This window comes from Gossypium hirsutum, chromosome D06 (genome assembly GCF_007990345.1).
Source record: "Gossypium hirsutum isolate 1008001.06 chromosome D06, Gossypium_hirsutum_v2.1, whole genome shotgun sequence".
In the NCBI taxonomy this organism is placed as follows: domain Eukaryota; kingdom Viridiplantae; phylum Streptophyta; class Magnoliopsida; order Malvales; family Malvaceae; genus Gossypium; species Gossypium hirsutum.
The window spans coordinates 6,095,437-6,118,952 of NC_053442.1; the positions used below are offsets into that span (position 1 = coordinate 6,095,437).

General features: G+C 32.0%; 1 protein-coding gene and 1 long non-coding RNA gene across 6 annotated transcripts; one reads left to right on the forward strand and one right to left on the reverse strand.

Moving 5' to 3' along the window:
• The first annotated feature begins 14,660 nt into the window (after positions 1-14,660).
• Positions 14,661-15,763, forward strand: LOC121218252 (uncharacterized). Of its 2 annotated transcripts, XR_005914438.1 has the most exons (3): positions 14,661-14,720; positions 15,019-15,337; positions 15,444-15,763. It is a non-coding gene; the product is annotated as an uncharacterized lncRNA (long non-coding RNA). The 2 variants fall into 2 exon arrangements; XR_005914437.1 differs by having other exon boundaries at positions 14,668-15,337.
• Positions 15,764-18,567: 2,804 nt separating this feature from the next.
• Positions 18,568-23,516, reverse strand: LOC107918181 (serine/threonine-protein kinase MPS1). Of its 4 annotated transcripts, none has more exons than XM_016847710.2 (6): positions 23,158-23,516; positions 22,494-22,871; positions 21,264-22,306; positions 20,518-20,718; positions 19,653-19,814; positions 18,568-19,296 (listed from the first exon to the last, which is right to left on the reverse strand). In XM_016847710.2, the coding sequence occupies exons 1-6, from the start codon at positions 23,297-23,299 to the stop codon at positions 18,742-18,744; spliced, it is 2,481 nt and encodes an 826-aa protein (XP_016703199.2). In that variant the 5' UTR covers positions 23,300-23,516; the 3' UTR covers positions 18,568-18,741. The 4 variants fall into 4 exon arrangements, with proteins under 4 accessions (XP_016703199.2, XP_016703201.2, XP_016703198.2 ...); XM_016847712.2 differs by having other exon boundaries at positions 21,264-22,237; positions 23,158-23,512; XM_016847709.2 differs by having other exon boundaries at positions 22,494-22,880; positions 23,158-23,512.

Here is a 23,516-nt window from a genome sequence, read left to right on the forward strand (position 1 = left end):
AATGATTTAAGCTCCAATTATATATTTTCGGTTGGTCCCTTTGCTAGCTCTCTATAACTCAATACAGATTGCATAATAATAATGGATTGAATGTATACATGAAAGTGAAGCATGAGAAATAGATTCTATGAATTACTCTCGACAATAAATGCATTTTCTCAAAAAGGCAAGAGATGACTTGGAATTTAATTTAATTCCTTTGGCTTATTATTTAATTAGATAAATAAATTTAAATAATTTAATCCAAAGTGAGAACTAAATAAAACAAAATAAAATAATCATCATAGTTATATTTTATTCAGACAATTAAATTAATTTGCATATAAATTCTAATATGGTAAAGTTATGATTTTAATAGAAGAATCGGGTCATGTAAATTATTAACTTAAATTAATTAATTTTCTAATAATTATTTTTTTAAGAATATTTAAAAGTTGGATTGGATAATTATATGTGTTTTGAAGAATATTTACACATATAATTAAATCAAACTTGGGTTGGCCTAGACCTGATCATGTGTCAGGCCACCCGGTTTGACCCGAAGGCCCGCCCGAAATGTGGGAGGGTTTGGGCAAAAATATAGGCCCGAAAAATGGGCTTAGACAAAAAATAAGACCCGTTTAAAAAATAGGTCGGGCCTCGGGTAAGGTATTTTTGGCCTGGCCCGACCCGAATTAACTAAAAGACAAAAAAAAATCTACTTTTTTGTTTGTTTTTTAATGTTATTTTCTCCCTATTTTGTTACTATTTTACTATTATGTTGCTAGTATTTTATTGTTATTGTTTGGATATTGTATAAAACTTATTTTATTGTTAATTTTGTTATTATTTTAAAGGCATTTGTAATTTTGTTATTATTTTATAGGCATTTGCTTGTTAAATTGTATTTATCTTAGTGTTATTTAAGTCTACATTTTTTTAAAATTTATTTTTTATTTGTTGGGAAATATTTATTTTGATGTTTTTAGTATTTTTGATGTATTATATATATTTAAAAACTATATAAAAAATTAATACAGGCGGGCCGGGTCGGGCCTAAGTTTTAGCATTTTTATCTAGGTCAGGTTTGGGCAAAATTTTAGGCCCATTTTTTAGGCCGGGCCAGGCCCAGGCCTAGTAAATGGGCCTGAATTTTTAGTTGAATCCGACCTATGAGCACCTCTAGGTTGGCCCACCTAGCCCAAATGGGATAGGGTGTTGTGACACATAAGCAATATTTTCCCTTAGTGTCATTGGCTTCTATGGTTCCGGAGTCCTACCAAGACTAAGATTCTTATTAAATAATTATTTTATGCATACCGAATTGAAGTATAACTTTTGCAATATTTCTTCTATAAATATACGTGTTTGCTGAAAAATATATGTACTCATTCCAAGAAAAAACTCTGTCGAAATTTAACGAAAATTTATTTGAGTTATATTTCTTTGAACTCAAATAAATTATATATTTCTTAAGTTTTGTTTCTAAGTTTGTGAAATAATAATTGCAATCATCTATCGATTATAATTTAAATTTAGAAGTAGATTTTCAGTTTTGGCTTCCCACAAATAGAGGAAGTCGACTTACCCTCTTTGAAGTCTCGGGTTTTCATCTTGTGTTCTATTGTTTGAGTTAGATTCCACTTTTTAAGCATCGAAGATCTTTCAGTAAAAAGCTTGAAGATTTTGAACTATAGTTTGATTGATAGGACAAATTCGAGCACATCTTAAAGCCCAAGGGCGATTTGAACATCTCCCCAATCTTGGAACACATATACTTAATTTGATCAAATTTTTTTTACTATAAATATCACGATAAAAGTCTGTTTTAGAAGAAAAAATTTCGTTGTGCTAACTCAAACGAATTTTCTAACATCATTTTCATAAAACAGGATGTTTTAAAAGGTAAATTTTAATAGAGGATAGAATATTGTTGAAGGTAGGTTTACCTTGAAGGTCGATATATCTTGGAAAATAAAATAATCTTGAAGGTATATCTGACCACCTTAAAGGTTGGTGAGCTTGAAAAATAAGATAGCTTTGAAGACATATCTAGCTACCTTGAAGGTATACAGACATAGAAAATTAGATAGCTTTGAATGCATATCTAGCCACTTTGAAAGTAGGCGGACTTTTTTGAGTTATGATTTTTTCACCCATATGGTGACCACAAATTCTTTCATAGATTTCTTGTATGATATAATTGGTTTCCTCTAGTATAAGATATTTAAGGAGGGGTAAGGAATAACATTTCTTGTAGAGTACACCATCTATTAAAAATATATCTTGTTCCATTGTTCTTGGGTTTGGCTATCTCAAGTGGTAGCATAGTTGTCCGTAAGTGCCCTATCTGTTACAGGGTACGAGCTTAAACCCTACCAAGTGAAAATGGTCACACCTTTTTCATAGGTTCTGCATGTGGTCCATCCTAAGGCACTCCTACTCGTCGAACCCGTCGCCTTTTCAAGTAGCTTTAAGCACTCAGGTCTTGTTAGAATCGAGAAATAAAATCCTGAATGAGGACAATATTAACTCGTTGAAGGGTTCATCGGGAGTTAGGAAACGACACTTCAAAGACATCACCCAAGAAGTTGACCTTCCCTCAATAAGTAATATGTTTATTTACAGGGGCAAAGTAAAAAAAATTTTTTAGAAGAATCAAGATTAAGTTATATTTTTACAAGAGCTAAAATGTAATTTCATCATTATTTTGACTTATATATTGATAGTTTTCAAAAAGACTAAATCAAAATTCTAGCATTTTATGGGGGCTAAACTATAATTGTATAGTATATTAACTTATGGTTTTATAAATTTTGAAAGGATTAAAGCAACAATTTTCCATTTTAGAGCCAGGCCCTACCTCTCCCTCCTTTTGCCGGTGCATGTATAGATTAACCGTATCAACTCATATAGGAGGATTACTGAGTTCAAATTTCTTGTTTTATACCTTATAATTTCTAATATTAAATTAATATTCAATTGATGAATTTAATTTAATAAAGCAAACCAACAATACAATAATTTGGACTATTTTTTTCGAATATTAAATGGTCAAAATCGATCAGTATTTAAAATATAAAATGATAAAAAAGTTAAATGGTCAAAAACGTGCTTAGTGTCGATTGAGTCTTAGCTCGTGTCACATCTCAAAAACTGGGTTAGTAGAAATTGGGTAAGTGAACCAAGAGGGGTTAAGCCCTGTTTCAGAATAAATATTGTAGGAGTTGTGTCAAGTAAATTGATTTGGTTTAGTTGTTAAGTGTTTGGTTGTGTGCTTAAGGTCTTGTGTTCAATTTTTTTCCGTTGAATTTTTATTATTTTTGTCTCAACCTCTGACTTAGAATATCTTGCTTACTTTTAATTCTGAGTGTTAATTGTTAAGAATGAATTGTTGGTTTAGTGGTAAGGCTTTAGCTTTACCCATAGGTCCATGTTTGAATCTTGTTGAGTGTAAAGAAAAATTTATTTTTGCCTCTCTTTGTTGTGCCACCCATGCTCAAAATTTTGACCAAATTCAATTTTTGGAAAATCTGGTAGGGATAGAAAATAAGATTTAGTGGATTTTAAAAATAATTTTGAGGATTTTTCTCCCCATTTGTCTCCATCTTATTGTTTCTTTTAGTTTCTTTTCTTTTTCCTCCTTTTGTTCTTTTATTCTCTCTTCTCTTCCCGTCGATTTTACCTTGTTTTCTTTTCTTCTTTCTCAATTGCCCTTTTGCACGGTTACGATTTTTCGTTTATGCCCTTTTTCCTTGTTTAGTTGTCATCTTCTATTTTTGGTTAAGGTTGTTTAACTGTAAATTCCTTTGAGCCACTGCCAGCCTTTGGTTTTTGGGTGTTAGTCTTGAGCACTCGAAAATGTTTAGCATTGTGGTTGCATATTTGCGTAGGTGCTTTCTATTTTTCCTTTAGGGGTAAGTGTTTCATTCGGGTTTTATGTAAATGAGAGGTTGTGTTTGGGTCGATTGTTAGTATGTAACCCTGCAGAGTTTAGTCATCTTGTGTTTCTGACTAGGTGTGGATCAGGAAGCACATAACTCCTCTTTGGTGATTTAAGGTTGTCGTCGACTTTATTTCAAAAGGGAAAAGACTGTTTGCCTAAGTAGGGACTGATTCGACATGTCTAGATCAAATGCCCTAACTCTTGTGGTTGAATACTCTAATTGAGTAGGGGTCAGATTTTGATTCGGATCCGATGTTTTGTGCTAATCAACTTGAGTTGGTTTCGTTATAGGATTTGGAATTATTGTTGTTGTGTCGGCATCACAAAATAGTTAGGTGTGTAACTTTAATTCTAAAAAATCAGTGAATGGTGCGAAACCGAAAACCATATTGTCAACGCCACACGACCATGTGCTTGGCCGTATGCAAGACCGTATGGGCCACACGGGCATGTGGGCCCATTTCATTAGTTAAGTGATTCGAATGTGTGTTCGTAAAACTTTGTAACGGTTAAGTGGCCATTTATGAAATAGGTTAAAATCGTTAGATTCTGCATGATGATTAAATGCAAACATTCTGTGTGTATAAGCATAAAGTTAAATTTGTATTATTGTTGTATAAGTAAGCATGTCTCTATACGGTGTTTCTGAATTTGATCTGTGAAATCGTATACATTATTAACACATTTTGATTTGTCGAGCATATAAGAGCATGTCTAGTCTGTGTACACCTGAGTATGTATGATGTTTTTGCATATGCATTGGGGTGGGATATGATATGTGATGGAGGAAGTTCTAGCAAACTAAGTCCTACAATTTCTGGCGGTAACACTACAAATTTTTGTATTTGGCAGTTAAACACTGCATATATCTAATTTTGGTGATTTTTCGCATTATATTTGGCAGCTTGACTGTGTATTTCTGTACAGTGACATATGATCACTATTTGTTATGTAGGGTTGGATGGATATTAATTACCCTATTCGGTGTGTTGGGTAAGACAAAGATGGTGTGTAATGGATGGGGGTAGGACCTGTTTCTATTCTATATCATATGTTGCATCGCATGGTATGCCATGCCATCTGTATCTGATCTGTTTAATATGTTGCATTGTATAAAAATCCTATGCCATCTATGTCCGTTCAATTATTGAATATGAATGATTGTCTGATATTTGTTGTGTGCATAAGGGTTTGAGTTACACATTGAACTTTGTAAGATCACCCAATAATTTGACTTCTTAGGTAATCAGCGGACTTAAGATCGGCGGTGTGCGGGAGCTCAGATTGGTTTCTCGTTTAATAAAAAGACGATTTATGATTTAAAACTAATTCTTGACTTTTTGGACAATGTAAATGTTTTGAGACTTTATTTTTCGATTTTGGTTTGATACATTGAATTTTTTTGTATTTTATTGTCGTTAAAATTGCAAAATTTTCATTTACACAAACTAGAACCACAATTTCCAAAACTAACAACTTTAAAATTTCCGCTGTAAAACTAGGTAAACAATTAAGTGATTTTCTGTAAATTAAATAACTTCAACGCAAATTTTCTAAAATTTAGAGAGAGATTTGCTAAAATTGACATTTTCAATTAAGACTAACTTTTGAGTTTTAAACAAGTAGTGTAATTCTTCAAGATCTGATTGTAACGTTTAGGCCAAGTGTGGGGTGTTACAACTCGACTAGCATGAGTATTGTTGCCAATACAGGAAAACATAGGTTCAAATGCGTTGAAGCGTATTATCCTCCTATTTATGGGTTGGGAAGGGGCTATGGGTAGTTCTAGACATTGTGTCAAAAAGAGATCAGATATGACTAGAACTTATAATGAGATTGTTCAAAAAAAACTTGCTTAGTAAAAATCAAAAAATGAATTACGCACTTATGGAAAAAGTGCGTTCAATTAAATATTTAATATGAAAAAAAATCAATTAGACTTTTTCGCTAATGAAAATTGTTACTGACTAATTTTACAATTAATAGACATTGATGTGATTAACAGAAATAATGAGAAGTTATGCTATGTCATGTGGAAATATATTAACGTGACATGTCATGTCAGATGCTTCTATGTGGCATGCTACATGTTAGTTTTTGATTACTTTCATTAGTCACGTTTGATTACTTTCGCTAGTCACGTCAATATTCATTAGAATTAAATCGACTAATAAAAATTTCTGTTAACAGAAAAATCTAAAATTGAGGTAATTTTTCTATAATTAATTTTTCGATTTTTTACTAAAAAAATTCATACCCATTAGCCAAATTATCTTGAATTTGTTGGAAACAAGCCAACTTTGATTCATTCAATTGGTACTTGTATATTGCTCAGTACTTAGATTAAACTAGAGGTGATCATGGGTTGGGCTACTCAGCCTGGACCGACGGCTCGCCCGAAAAATGAGAGGATTCGGGTGAAAATATAGGCCAGAAATATGGGTTTGGGCAAAAAATGAGGCCAGTTTAGAAAATGGGCCGGGCTCGAGTAAGATTATTTTTTGCCCAGGCCTGGCCCGGTCTGAATTATATATTAAATATTTATTTTTATTTTTAATTAAATATACTTTTTATTAAATATATATTTTTTGGACTTTTAATCCGAATTATATATTAAATATATATTATTATTAATCAAATATGGGCCGGGCAGGGCCGGGCTCGAGCTTAACAATTTTCTTTCGGGCCGGGCTTGGGCAAATTTTTAGGCCCATATTTCTGGCTGAGCCGGGCTCGGGCCTAGAAAACAGGCCTAAAATTTTATCTGGACCCATCCCGGCCGGCCCATGATCACCTCTAGATTAAACTAGTACATAAGAGAAAAAAGAAAGATGTTCAAAGATAATGATTTTTTTGTACGAGGTTTTTGGCATCCAATAATTAAGACGGTTTATAATTTAGTTTTATCACTCGTTTCACTATTTAAAAATAATAAAAATAAAACTATTTTATTAATATTAATGTATTTTTGTAAATTAATTTAAATAAAAACAATTATTTTTATTTTTAAATAATAAAATATGTCATTAAATCAAATTAAATATGATTTTTTTTTGGAATCAAGTTTCAACCTAACTCCATCCATGAATATCGCTGCCAATAATTATATTAGATTTCATTTAAATTTAGAGTTGAACAGGATTAAAATTTCACATGAAAGACAAATCTCTTTTAACAATATATTTTTATTAATAAGATTTAAATCCGAGACTTAGGGTGGGTTTCGATGGGCGGTGCATTTATCTGCGATTAGTATAAAAGCAACGATAACAATAAAATTAAATATTATAACAACACTATAACATAAAATAAAAAATAAGCTAAACGTACCACATCGCATTCAACCCTCCATCCAACCTAGCCTTTATTAATTTTTACTAATAGACATTTGTTAAATACATTGGTGGAGTGATAATGATGTAAACTGTAAAGAAGTGAGCTGGGCATAATCATCATCATCGTGGGTTGTAATAATTAAGTGTTTTATTATAAGTTGGTGGGCTGTGGCGTGGCGTTTGTTATGTATGCGGATGCCATCATCTATTTGACCGTCCTAAACTTTGAAAAAAATGCCCTCCCTAACCTAATCAAATGCCAATTATTAATCTAATTATTATAACCCCTTTGTTTATTATTTTAACCCTAATTATTACCCCCCTTGTCTTGGAACTTAAAATAAAAAAAAATATTTGCATGCGCATACAAGTTGATAGAGATATGGAGAGAGAAATTGTTTTTAGTAAACGGTAATAACAAAATTGATAGTTATTTAAGATTGTCGATCGAGTATTATTTCGATTGTTGTGAGTATTATTGTCAATATATGATGATATATGTTTAAGTGTGTTGAAGTACATTATCCTTCTATTTATGTGTTGAAGCACATTGTCAAAATAAAATACGCTTTATGTGCCTTTTGAAACAAAGTTAGGTAAATTGTATAATTAAGTAATTACATTCTTGAATTGTTTAAAGGGGTCAAAATATTAAAAGATTTTTCTTTTTAAGTAAAAGTGTTCATAAATTGGATCGTGTTAAATTTAGATCGAGTCAATACATGATATCAGTATAATACATAGTATGAATATATATCTCTTTGTTTAAGCTCAATCCAAAATGTGAGCTTTTGGTTTTATATAATATCGTTGCTTAAGTTCAATTCAAAATAAAACTTATTTAAGCCCATTAATATTATAGTTTTTTATTTTAAAAATATAATTAATTTTATTTAAGGGAAAATATTTAGTATACTGCTAGTGAAATTTTTAGACTCCACAAATAAGATCAAGGGTTTAACCGATGTCTTATAGGAGTATAATAAAATAATAAAAGAAAGAGACATATGACAATTTTTTGAATGTGATTGTGGAATAAAAAAAAAGGTAATCTTTTGATACCATTATGTATTTTTTTTTCATTTATTAAAATTTTAAATATAAGCAACATATTTTTTTAATGTTTGTATTATATATATAGTATAATTTATTTAATTTCATACAATATAAATTGCATAATACATAAAATAAAAAATTATATATATTATGAACTTGAATAAGGGTCGAGTCAGGTTGAGTTCAGGATTTAAATAATTAACCCAGAGCCCAGCTTCTATTCTAAACGAATTTAATTTTTTTGTTAACCCGAACTTTAAACAAATTATATTGTTAGGTAATGAGGCTTTATATTGAATAAATTGCATAATTATAATAAACAAATAAAACTAAAATAAGATTATGGTGATTCCATACTTGCACTTTAGGTGGAAACAATTGATAACCGTTGGATTAAAGATAAATGGGCAAAGTGAAAGGCATATTGATGTTATTCTAAATGGGGTTGATTTTGAATTACAATCCTCCAATTCATTGCATTCCATTGTTCCAATAAATGGTATCTTTGTTCTTAGCTATTAATTCCCATTTCCATCCATTTAAAGCATCCCAAACCAATCTTTTCAACCTTATTCGAGATTCTCTTTTAAGCTATGTTTGGGTCCACAATGCATTATCATGTGATTGCCTAAAAAGAATTTTTTTTTACTCTTCTTGTTCCTTTCTTCAACATCACATAATCCCCAAAAAATATCATTGATTTTGAAAAAGAAAAACATTTTTATGGCATAATTAGGGTTCTTTATTGAATATGGTAAAAATAATCATTCTCAAGTTTGAGATTATTTCTCAAATACGTGTCCTTTTGGAAGGGATGTCGACAGCTGCAAATTGCTAGTTGCGGTGAATGGACACTTACTTATCATGTATTTAAGACATAATACCATTTACTTATGAAAGGGGTGCTAAAAAATATTCATATGTGAGGTATGATGTTGTCATGGAATTATGAAATACATTACGTTCAATAGCATACGAACTCATGAGATTTTGATTCCATAAATTTGGTGTTTATTGTTGATAAGATTTTAGTGTAATAGTGGGCACAATCATATAATAGAAACCAACGCTATGATCATATGACAACAAGGCTTACTAAGTGTGTCAAGATTTTCCCATTACTTCATTAGTTGAATCAACATATTATAGGTGCAACCATTTTTGTGTCAAATAAGAAAGACAAGAAGTTAACATGATGAAAGGCAAACACATTTTCTGCGAAAACATGACAAGGAAAATCGTTGTCAATCAAAGGCGAATTAATTCCATTGTGTAATGGAATTCTCATGTTTACATCGCACATTTAGGTTAAGAATTATGTACGAAGGTGTCAACTACTTCATTTAAAATCAATCTTGATAAGAGATGATGTGATTATGGGCATTTTTAGATAGAAATGTATCATGTTACCATGCAATTGTTGCATGCAATAACATGCATCTCAATTGCATGGAGTACGTAGATAATGTTTTCTGACATATATTTCAACATCTTTATGGTTGTACTCCTATCATCTTGTAACATATTTTGCAATAAAAAAAATACTTAACATATTTAATTTATATAAATTTTATCATATTATAAATTCTAGTTTGGGGTTAAAAATATGTACATGCTTTTCTATGTAAAAAAAAACACTTTGTAAAAGCTTTTGCAAATAATTAAAATACTTTTATTTTTTAATTTTATTTCATTTACTTTACTCCAACTTGTAAAAGATTTATTTATTTTTGTTATTCATTTCAAATCTTCAAAGAAAGGAATACAGTATTTCATCTATTTGAAAATGTTGTGATTTTGATTGCTACATGTTCAAACAACACATGGAACGACAACTTTGGTGCAATCAAAGTCGTTGATTGGTATGTTTGATTTTTTATTTAATCTCATTAATGTAGCAAATGAAGAAGTATGGACGTTCAAGATGGGATTAACGAGAGATTCTGTTGACTTGGAAAGTAAGGGTGAAGTTTAAAGTGTTGAAATGCTCATCTTTATCCTTATCTCTCGAGAAATGTTTGGAGATGTTGAAAGACTTGTATATGAAGATTGTTACGTGATAAATAATCAAGATGATTAATGAGATAATTTTAATTTTTAAATAGGAGTTTAAAGATTATCAAAACCCTATTGGATGGTGTCACTTTTTGTGTTGTTTTTTTACCATCTTTAGCATTTGCATTTTGATATTTTATTAGGTAATGTGTTGAGAAATGTACTCATATTGTAGTAAATATGTAAAAATGTAAAAATTTATAGCATATTTTGACAAAAATAAATAATGAACAACTTTGTTTATCATCTAGAATGCATTGGTAGCTTTAAAAGTGCACTTGACAGAGTCCATTAATTAATCATTAATTAGTGCTTAAGGGCAGTGAAGATATATAAAAAAATCTTTTCTTAACCCTTGCTAAAACATTTCCATATTATATATTAATTTAAAGAATGCATTCAAACTCAACCTTTTATGTAGACATCACAACACTAATCGCAGATTCTTCCATTTCTTTATATATATATATACAAAATCTACAAATGTCAATGGATATTTGGTTGGTTTGGTCCAGTTTCACTTCCTAATTAAATTCATTTTAAATTATAAGATTAAATAATTAAAAATTTGATGTGTTTTAAGAGTTTTAAGTTTGAATTTTACAAATAAAGGAAACTGTATTGGAAAATCTCTCATTTAAAAAATTAATCCAGCACTTTAATCTAAAATTAATGCGATTATTAAATATTAGTTTTTTTAAAAAATAAATGTGCTAAAAGTTTAATCGAGAAATGATTATATAGAATATGAATATTATTCATTTCCAATGGTTTAATACCACATCAGTAATTTAATTCTGAATTTTAAAAGGTTTATTTGGATCTGATTTTTTTAAGATAAAAATGCTGAAATTCAATATAAAAATACTGGTGTGATACTAAACTATTTAAAAAAAACAAATAACGCGGTGTCCCTATTCTATAAATACTTTTCTTATCCTCCATTAATAATTAAATACAAATTGCAGGCTAATACAAAGGACAGCAGAAGAAAAAAAGGAATATAGAGAGAGAGATGGGAGGTTTTCAAGCCCTTAGTTTAGGAATGATCAGTCTATAAATGGCATCAATAATTCAAGATAACTTTTAATCTAAATAAACAACTATATATAATATCTTTATGGCTTTAAGATAACCGCGAAACCAAAAAAATTGGGGTAGAATTAAATTGTGTATTTTTACGATAATAAAAATATAATTTTATGATTTTAATAATTTATATCTTTATAAATTTTAAAGAATTAAATTAAATTTTTACATTTTTTAGAGGTCAGATGTGGCCAGTAAACAAATTAAAATTAAAAAATAACCCCTTATTGAAGAAAAAAAAAGATTAGAAAAAAGCCCATGAAGATGAAAGTTACAACTCATTTGACTGTCAGCAACCCTTATGGAATGGAAAAGAAAATTAAATATAGGATGTTGAGCAGGAAAAAAAAAGAAGACCAAATTGTCACCAATCATGAATTACCTACATGATTTTTGGCTTTATGGCATTTGTTTTTGGGTTTTTCACTGTCAAAGTTTTGGATTCACTTTACAACTTTTTTTATAAGGTAACCCAGTTGTTGATGAATCGAATTCAGACCACATCATTGAAAAACTTTAGACTGAAAATTAATTATAATATAAATAATAAAATAAATATTTCAAAACTTAGGACATGTTTGGTTCAGTGTATTAGGTAATCCATTACTGACCAATTACGCGGCTATTACATTACGCCCCTAATCCGGCGTTTGGTTCGCTGTAATAGGTATTACGCGCGTAATACAATCCCCACCTAATCTCCAAATTCCCTGCTTTTCTAATCCCTTCCCAAATCGAGTAATAGGTATTACGTCCGGCTTCCCTCCCCAACTCTCTGTTTTACCCTCCCTCCCTACCCGACCCTCTCCTCTTCTGTCCTCATAATTTCTCCTCCCATTTCCCACTGCTTTCGTTGATGATTCTGTCATCATCGTTTCTTCTCTCAGTCTCGGCGTTTGGTTTTTGAGATATGAATAAACTTTTAATTTCTTGAAGCATTTTACATGAATCTTTTCGTAATAATAGTTTCAGCCATTTTTTGAATGAGTTGGGTTTTTTCCCAGAATTTTCCCTTTGCTTGTTTCTTCTAGTTCTATTTCTTCGTTTTTGTTTTTGGTGCTAAATACTCGCTTGAATATCGAGTTAACTCTTTTTCTTTCTGCTAGTTCTATTTCTTCGTTTTGCTTGTTTCATTTTTTGGTGCTAGTTCCAGAACGTTTTGCTTGTTATACTAATCGATCCCAAGGATCGGGTGGAAGCGAGGGGAAATAAATTTATGCTAAGTGATGCATATTGATGGTGTGAATGTAGTTCACACTTGTAAAGCAAAGCAGTAAAGCCGATAAGATCACTGCTTGCTGATCTGCATGGATTCTTTTTTACTTTGCAAAGCTTTTTTAGATTGAAACATATGCTTTGCTTGCACAGTGTGATCAAATAATGCAGATGATTGAAAAAAGTTGCACAATTCCTAGTTTTCTTCTTTAAACAAGGATTTGTACTTTCTGCTTCTTTTTCTTCATAAAGAGCAATTCTGCCTTACTTGTTAAAACATTCAATAATATTTCAAGTGTGCGCATCTTACTTGAATTGGTACTTTAAACATTTGTCTAGGTATAAGCTCCTTCAGCTTTTGAGTCAAAGCCCTCCCAACAAAATATGCCTACAAAATGTTAGCTGATATTCGATTAAACTGCTTATTCAACATACAAAATATGAAATTCATAGAAAGGGGCCGAAATTCAGATAGGAGTTGCACTATTTTAATATCACAACTGTTAAAACCAGAAATTAAGAATGCAAGCAAACACATATCAATACTAGCAAAACATTCTCAAATAATAACATACTAAAGCATTATACAAATTAGGTTGGAAGAAAATTCAAGAAACAATCTGGACCATGGTTGTTAATATGCTTTTAGCCTGTAAGATTTGAATGACAGTTTTAGACAAAGACCAGACCAATAGAAATGTATACAACCATTGACACATTAAGTTTTACTTAGGTTAGCAATTTACTTGTATAATTTATTTGTATTCACAAAATGCTCATTATTACTTACATTACAATCTCACCTGATATACATATATTGAGACACTCCTGAATTACTCTAGACTCAGATAGGCTGTATGAACACCATAGGCTGAAAATATATGGGGTAAATTCTATACAACTCCTATTTCAACCATTCCCACATAGCACCTTATGATTTTTCTTTTCCAATTAAAACCTTGTAGTTAAGTTTCAGTTACATAGAGGATTAGCATGCCAATTTTATCTAATAAAATTATGAAAAGAACCTTAGTGTGAATAGATGACTTCTGAGTTGAGGGTATTTTTATAATTTAGCTGATAAATTTAGTGGCATAACTCCCTGAGTTTATAGAATTTAAATACAGGATGATAATTGTAACCCAAAGGAAAAAAAAAGAACCACATGGTGCCACGAGGTAAAAGTTGAAACCACAGACATAAATGGAATATAACCTTTTACTCAAAGAATACCAGTAAATATTTGTAACAATTCAAATAAAAAAAGAGGAGCACTAGACAGCTGACTATGCCAACCAATTCTACTTGTATTTTTTAATTTTTAGTAACTACTTGTTAAAATATTTAAGCTGACTATGCCACCACATTTAGCACAAGTCTCGGCTGTTCGGGAGGCTTTATTATGGTTAAACCCTGCCCATATGTGAAGGATTTGATTTGTGTTGAGATCAATTCTCAACACGTTTTCAATGCCGTATATATATAACCTCTAAAAATACTACTAGCTGCATTGGTATTCATGGAGATCAGCTAGTGTTTTTGACTGTATATATATATAACCTCTAAAAATACTACTAGCTGCATACATATCAGACAAAAGAAAAAACCTCCATTAATACAAGCTCTTGTTTTTTTTTCCTAGTTCTTTCTATCTGATTTATCTTGTTTCTGGTCCTTTATGTGTTTAACATCCTTAGCATGTGTTGTGTTTTCGAGATTCTTTTGATATTACAATGATTACTCTTTAACAGTTTATTTGTTGTTTAGTTGAATATATTTTGCGGAATCACCCATTTCCTTTGTTTTTATCTTGTTTTCATAATGTTTGCTGTAATATTCATTTTGAATCATATATATTCAAAGCTGCCAAGTTGGTATATTTAATAATCTAAAGGAATGGTTACTAAAAGAGAGGCTGCTTTGGTAAAGTATATGATCAATTTTATAAACTGATTATTTTTGTAACATCGATTTCCCTTTATTGGTTACAGGTTCTTTGTTCCAACACTTCTACATCGCAGTCGTCCCCGATTTGCTCATTACAGGTTAGTTTTCCATTGGTATTCATGGTTGCGAAGGATTTAGGATAGTAGGGTATGTAGTTTTGGGTGTTTAGCTTGCTGCTTTGTTTTATCTGTTAGGCAACACGATAGTGAATTACTTTTGTTGTTCATTGGAGAAGCTTTCACATCTGCTTAGGTTGCCTCCAACTATTGTTGGGGTTTCACTCCTTCCACTGAGAAATGGGGCACCAGATGTGTTTGCCAATATAGCTGCATTTTTGGGGACAAATACATGTGAAGTGGGTCTTAATAGTGTGTTGGGTGGTGCAATTTTTGTTAGTTGTGTTGTTGCAGGGACTGTCTCCCTTTGTGTAGCAGAGAAGAGGATCCAGATTGATAAACGATGCTTTATTAGAGAACCGGAGTAGGGGGAAGGATGGTAGGGGAGAGGGAAAGAATCAGAGTAGGGGAAGAGGGTTAGTAAAGCAACGATGTGAAGGGGGAAGGGAAATCATAAGAGTAGGAGGAGGGATGGTAAGGAAAAGGGAGAGGGATGGGAAATGGGGATGGAAAATGAAAATCTGTAACGGAATCTACTTTGATGGGAGTTCCAGCAGAAAAGTGCAGTTGATGGAATCTACTTTGAAGAGAATGATGAGGTCTCTCTCTGATTTTTTCATCTCCATGAACTTCAATCTCTCTCTCTCTCTATATATGTATATAAACAACATCATCCCTCACCATTCCTGCTTTTAACTTGTGCAGTATGCTCCTGTGGTTGAGATGTTGGATGAGCCGAGCGGTAGCGAACCCACATCTTAGATAGTTACATCATGTCTTATTATTTTTTGTTAATACATTAACGGCTGTGAGGGTAGTTTTCAACTTTGGAAATAGCAAGTCTGTGGTATATCAGCCTATAGGATCAGAGGTAAACAACACTTGAAATTAATTCCATGTATAAATCAATTATCTAAACTACAATGAACTTCCAATCTTGTCTCAAAATTGTGTGATCATGGACTGGGACATATGCTTAATTTAAGCCCTGAAATGCAGTGTTCGATAGATACAGCTATTTTTTACTTGATGTTCTTTTGTTCCATTCTGTTTATCCTGCTTTGGTTAGAGAACTAGACAAGGGGTGATGCATTTATGATGAACTCCTTTCTCAAAATAAAAAATTGTCTAAAATTCAGTACAATATTCAGAAGATAATAGTAATGGTTATTGAATTTATGTTTATTAAAAATTAATCAATAATTGAGTTGAAGTAAACCGGTGAAATGCTTACAAATAAATATTCTTTTAAGTTTGGATTCAATCTTTAAAATTGCATATAAAAATACCAAAAGATGAGAACACCGTTATATAAATATTTAATTATTTTATTAAAATAATTAACTTAGAAACAAATATTATATTTTTGTTCATTTAAATAATTCTTAAATTTGAATCTAGATAATTATTTTAAATTTTATTAAATCATATATTTTAATTAAAATATATTTAATATTAATTATTTCAAATTATATTTTATAGTATCATATATTATGATTTTAGTAAATTCATATAAGAATATTGATTATTAGAATTTTATTAAATTATATATTTTAATTAAAATATATTTAATTATTATTATTTTAATTTATATTTTACAGTATCATATATTATGATTTGAGTAAATTCATATAAGAATATTAATTATTAAGAATTTTATTAAATTATATATTTTAATTAAAATATATTTAATAATAATTATGTTTAAATATGAGTAAATTATTTATTATTGATATTAATAATCTTATTAAAATTTAAATAAAATAATTTACCAAAACAAATTTCTGCTAATTATTAAGAATTTTATTAAATTATATATTTTAATTAAAATATATTAAATAATAATTATGTTTAAATATGATTAAATTATTTATTTTTGATAATAAATAATCTTATTAAAATTTAAATAACAATAACAATAATCATTTACCAAAACAAATTTATGCTAAGGGTATTCTGGTCATTTTAGTTTTCTCCATTATGCTATTACACCTCTATTACATTCAACCAAACACAGTTTTACTATTACGCCTCTATTCCATTACATTCAACCAAACAGTTGATTTGCTATTACACATCTATTCCATTACACCTCTAATCCAATACAGCGAACCAAACGTGCCCTTAAATTATATGAATTATTAATATGTAAAAAATCCCATATTAATATATGATCATTATAATAGAATCAAACATAAACAGTTAAAACCAGTTCTGAACAGTAAGACAAACAGATTTTGTTTAATTTTACATGATAAGTTCATTTGATGACAGGTAATCCTAAGACTAACATACATATTCAAAGTTGGGTTACACCTCATTTTCATTGCATGAAAGACAAGCTGGAGGACAGACAAAAGCTGCAAACCTTAACAGTTTATGTTATTGTCGGTTTTTTTTTTTTAAATTTTGAAGGACCCTAAACTTGGGGGGGGGGCGGGATGAAATTGGAACCTCAAGAAATTAAAAGGGGGTTCTCGTGAATGGAAATGGCAGTAGAACATAGGACACAAGCTCTTTTGCAGCCCTCTGAGGATGACTAAACCTGAATATAATTGCATTACTCATACTGTAATGAAGAGAGTTTCTGTTGTATGGACCCCTTCTTTTAAGTGGTCTGCTGTTTGTACCCTTTGGCTCCATTCCAATAATGTCAACCTGAATGGCTAACACCCTTTTTGATTTGTTTTGATGTAAGATTTGTAAAATATCCTGGCTGGTTTTTGGAGGCGAAAGGAGGTGGGATGGGGGTTGAAGAAACACCTTGGGCAAATATGGGGACAAGTTGCACTTTAAAACATCTTGGTTTAAGTGTTTTAGTTGTCTGGTGTCCGTAAGTCACATTTTAGGGTTAGGTTAGGGTTATTTGGACCCAGGGTGTTTACTTGTTTTGCTATTGGCTGTTCCTATGTCACATTTTCAAGGTTTTTGGATATTCCGACTTGGGTATTTTGCTATTATTTATCAATAAAATCTTCAAAATAGTTCATTCTCATCTACTAAGAAGACACCAACTTTTATTTTCCATAATTCAAATCTAACCCATATTTTTTAATAAGTTTATACCGATAATGACAAGGACAAATTCAATTACAAATAATTATTTGAAATATATTTAAACTTAAATTAAAATAATGAATAAAACCTAAAAAATTGTGAGACTCAAAATAAATCTAAATTTATACATGGTATTTACTCATGGGACATCAAACCTAACCCTAAACAACAAAGTATTATTAGAACATAATAAGTTAAAAAAATAAAAGTAGGCAGAGTTGTGCACATGTAAGAACATGACAGTTTGGCAACCAGCAGAAGGTTGCATGGAATGTTCTTCATTCAAGTTTTCTTCAGACTATGTCCTTTGAACAAGTCAAAACTGTCTCAAACTAAAACCCTAATTTATTATTAATTATAATTATTATTATAATAAACGAAATGGTAAACAACTTGAAGAAGAATCATGGAATTGAGATGTAAAGATAGATGGAAACTACTACAGCCTGCCAATGAAATATGGTGCCTTGGGCAACTGTTGTTTTCAAAAGAAAGAATCAAAGGGAAACCTAATATTCTGTACAACAAAAGCATATTCTTTCCCAAACCTTTTCTTTTTTTGTATCTTATTCCGACTTTGCGTTTTCTCTTAAAATATTCTCATGTCATGCTCTTGCTCTCGCACACTTAACATTTTATAACTTCCCTTATGGATAATTCAGCACCAGTCATGAGCCCATTTTGCATTTCATTATTGGCCCTTTTTTGGACCATACATATGGTATTGGATTTTGAATTTCACTATTAATTCAACGAGCATGGAGACTGTCAATGAAGGGTAAGGTTTCATCTATCAAGAAAATTGATACCACAATTTTTTTTTTGTCACAAACTGAAAAGGAAAAAAAAATACAGAAGACTGAGATTCACAATGTGAATTTTACATAACATTACAACAGAACCAAAGAATGAGCTCAAGAAACCTCAAGCAGAGTATTACCAACTCTCACCCTAACTTGCTTAAATGTTCATGGAGCTGGCAGCAAAGCTTTGAGATTTGAGAGAGCAACTTACATTGTTGTTCTTGGGATGTTATCTGTGACATTGGGTATCTAAGTAGTTGACTCAGCTGAGTTGATATCATCAAAGCATCTTGGTTGTTGGAACATTCTTTAGCTATAAGATCAAGCAGTTGACAGTTTTGGTTTTGAGACAAAGATAGTTGGGGAGGGACTGGGGGAACTAGAAAAGGGTGTTCAAGTAGCTGAGGAATCCTCCACCTCTTCTTTCGATCCCATGCTAGACATTTCTTCATTAAATCAAGTAGCCACGGGTTAGAAACTGGTCCATATGTTATTTCATGGTTTGGATCTGTTATAACTTTGAACTTGGACCAGAAAGTCTTGTACTCAGCAAAAGGGGTCCTCCCATAAACCATTTGGTAAAGTATGCACCCAAGGGACCATATATCTGAAGGCCGGCCGCACTTTATAGTATTTCCATTTTCATCGCTCTCAACACACATGAATGCCTCAGGAGACATGTAACTCAGAGTACCCACCTGTAATCGGGTGTTCAATTGTCATAAAACATAATTATGTACAAGAGATTTTGCTATAAAGCATTAGCCATATAGAGTACAGACCCAAAACATCAAAACACTTTTGTTGACCTAGTGATCAACCACTTCAGATAAATTGACACATGATGTAACATGTTGCTACAGAGCATAGATAAAAAGCAGTATCTATGTGATAATTAAAAGTACATTTTACCATCATTCTGTCGCATAAAATCAGAGATCTAACTGATAAGAATAGTATGTTTGAACAACAGATGTAAAAGCTAACAATTTATTTCATAAAAGGACATAGTACTTTAAATTAAAAGTTGAAAAGACCAATGAGTAATGGGTACCTGTGCATCTCTTTGGATGTTGGTTGTATCACTCATTATGGCTTTGGCAATACCAAAATCAATAAGTTTTAGAGAACCTTTTACAAGAAGGAAGTTAGCTGGCTTCAAGTCTGAATGTACAATACGTTCCTTGTGTATAGTGTTGACAGCTTGAAGTATTTGCTGCAAATTGCTTCAACAAACTAATGAATAATCTGCATTTTCTCAATATAAAAAATGACCCTGTATAAATAGCAAACAACTATAAACAAGGAAACATAACCTATCCCTGTTTCCTGATAATAAAAGAGTAAAAAAGAAAAAAGAAAAATCAACTCACTAAAGATGATAACAAAAACATACAACTTTCCCTAGTTACACCAATGGAAAATGCAAATGTATCTCAAGGGACATGCTATCAAGAACATACTTTATGATTTATGCCCAAAATATAAGAACAATGAAGAAATAGTTTAACAGATTCAAGCAAAAGCTAAATACAAATAAGTAACACACAGAATGGCAAAAACTATAATTTCCTCCAGAAAATATAATACTGTCAGCCTCAACGAAGAACATTTATTCAGATGAACTGCCACTATAGAATCCCATCATGAACTAGTAGAACTATCATGTTTCAAATGAACTTTTAAAACAGTTCAACCAGAATTCCCTCCAGAAAATATAAAATTGTTAGCCTCAATAAAGGGATGTTTATTTAGGTGGACTCCCACTCAAGAATCCCACCACGAACAAGTAGAATTATGAAGTTTCAAATGAACTTTTAGAAATGCTGAGGAAATGCTCTTAGAAGATTAAAGCATATATAGTGAAAAAGTTGAATATCTTAGCAACAAATATTCACAGTAAGGGTTAGCTTTAAAACCTGCCAATAAAATCGAAGCCAGTTCTCATCTATAGTCTGATTGAAGCTATCCATTTCCTTCCATTTCTGGGATAACATATGAGCCAAATCAATCTCTCCATATTCAAGTACCATATATAGATAGCCATCATCCTTGACTCTGCCATCTTTATTTGACATGCTGCCATTCATGACTTCTCGGAGCAGATTCTTATCTGTAACCTGGTATCAAGAAACACTGTTAAATATTCCACACAAATTGCTTCAGGCTAAATTCTATCAAAAACGAAAGCTGACAATATATAACACCAAAGTTAAAGCCACTTATTGTAATAAAATGATAACTGTTCTTGCCAAATAAGATCTAATATTGCATGCATGGTGCCATGAGGAATTTCAGCAGTAGCAGACCCCTGCCCTGGCCCGCACCACATTGGTGAGACTATGACAAATTAAAAACTCCAATAGCCATACACTTTTCCAATAGTCGTAACAGCAGAAAATAAGACATAACTAAGTTCCACACCATATCACCATTCAATTCCTCCAAAACTGTCACAACATTTTCATCATGTACAAGGTTAAAGGCTGTAATAAAAGCCTTTTAGAGTAGCATAGAAAAGAAATTGAGCAATATAATAACCAATCCATTAAATAAATAATAGCTAGTCAATCTTGTGTTGCTGATGAACAAACTGGAACAATCAAAAGGCTAACCTTTTTAGCATATCTGAAGTGAACATATGACTATGAGTGGAAGGAGGTACCTCATAGTCTATTAACTGGATGATGTTGTTATTTCCCTTCAACCTATTTAAATATTCAATTTCCTGGCAGAACCCATATGCAGTAGCATAGTCACGACCTTTGAGCTTGATTTTCTTAAGTGCATATATTGCACAATCTGATGAAATGACTTTGTGAACCTCACTACTTCCTCCACTGCCTATCTTTCCAAGCCTTTGATACAGCTTCCCATTTACTTTGAAGAACAAATCAGGATCATAATTCCTTTTACGAGGAGCTGATGCTCCTTTATTACTTGCAGCCTTCCTTTGCTTCTCTTCTTTCAAAGGGTCTAATTTTACATCCAAAGTTAAGTCCTTTGGCGGTGGAGCCTGAGATTGTATATTAGTCACATCACCTGCAGAATCTTGACCTTTGATTGACTTAGTATATTGAGGACAAGGATCCTTTGAAAGTTCATCCTTATTTGCCAAACATCCTTCTTGCTTTCTAGGCAAGTCAAATCCCTTTACCTCCATTTGTTTATCATTGCCAGAGGTAGAAGCCCTTGCTGCAAGAGCTGTCTGATCAAGTAACATTCCACTCGTTTCCTTAGTTGAAGGGAATGGCTGCTGCATCATATCTCCTTGATTTCCAAGTTGACAATTCACATCAAAATATCCCAGTGGTTCTTTTTCCACATGAGAACCTTCTTCTTGAAGAGAATGAGAGCAATAAGTTGTCAGGTTAAGCATTGGAGCTGAACTTGAATGGATAGATGTTATGGTAGAAGATGGCGGCCCTACAACTGAAGATTGAGTGAGGGGTTGCCCTAAAAAGTTTCCTAACTGATGTATCTGATCTTGAATAACTGTAGTTCTTTTGGCCAAAGAAGAGATCCCACCATCAGACTTCAAAGTGGTGCCAGATTCTGTGTTCTGAAAATTCCGGTGCTTTGACTCATTATTGACAACAGTTGATGCCTCTACTTGATTGACTGCATCCCATTCCATTTCTGTCAAGGAAAGGGAATCCATATGAGATGATAAGTTCTCCAATCCAATGGCCATTCCATCATCGGCCCCTGCAGATTAAAAGGGAAGAGAAAATACATTGCAGAGCATAGTGACAAATACAGGAACTACACATAAACATAATGAGCTACATTTCAACTATATTTGTCACAATGCCACAAACTACAAACTACAGTGGCAACAAAGCAACCAGAAGAAACATAAACTAGCAATTTAAGAGCATTGTAAACATATTACCCTGGGAAGTGGCATTATCTCCAGTTAAAAACTGAACCTTTCTCTGACAGTCAACATGTTTAGATTCTACATCATGCGAAGGAATCAGATAATTCTCTTTTTTATCAACAAACTCCTTGGGAGGATCTCGACCAACATCAAATGGGTTGAAATCTTCATCAAAGGTTTTGGTGATAGTTCCTGTGATGGAAGGTGTTGTATTGGATGCATCTTCTTGATACTCCCCAACCATAAATTTGCCCTTGACCAAATGACCATTGCTTGACGAGATACAATCCCGAGACTTGTTAGCACCAGCATTCGTACCCACATTTCTAGAAGCTGCGCGCTGAGGAACCACTGTCCGTCTAGGCACTATACCATTCGTCTGCATTGTACCTGGAAGCCCTACCAAAATTCCAACATATTATTTACATTTGAACCACACATAATCTCATTAGCTAACAACATTTCCATCCAATAAGCAAAATTGAGTAGACCCTAAAACCGAATACCCTAAATTTCCAATTCCCTAAAACCGAGCTAGACTAGCTTAACTGGGATGAATATAACAGGAAAAAAAAGAACCCTTAAACAAAAACTAAATTAAAATAGAAACCAAGTAAAAGTTTGGGGTTTAAATCTGAAGAACATTAAATTCGAAGAGGAGAGAAATGAACTGTACCGAGTGAGCGATGGCGCTTGAAGGCGGCTTGGACATCACGGATGAGACCGGGCGGAGAGGAAGATGATGACGTGTATTGATTGGGAATCGAGCGGACCAGATTGCCGGATGGTGGAACCGGAAGGTTAGCCTCCCCGTCCATGGCCGGATCTGAACGGCATTTCGAGTCTATGGCGATAAGGGCCAGTTTCAATCGGAAAAAAAAATTAAAAATATATATTAGGTAAAAATTATTGGAACAGAGAGTCAAGAGAAGTTAGGGTTATCAAAGTGTCGTCGTCGTCCGTCCATGGCAGTAGACCAAGTTTGAACGGTTTATTGGCGCTCTCTTTTTTCTTTTTCTTTTTTTTTCTCCAATA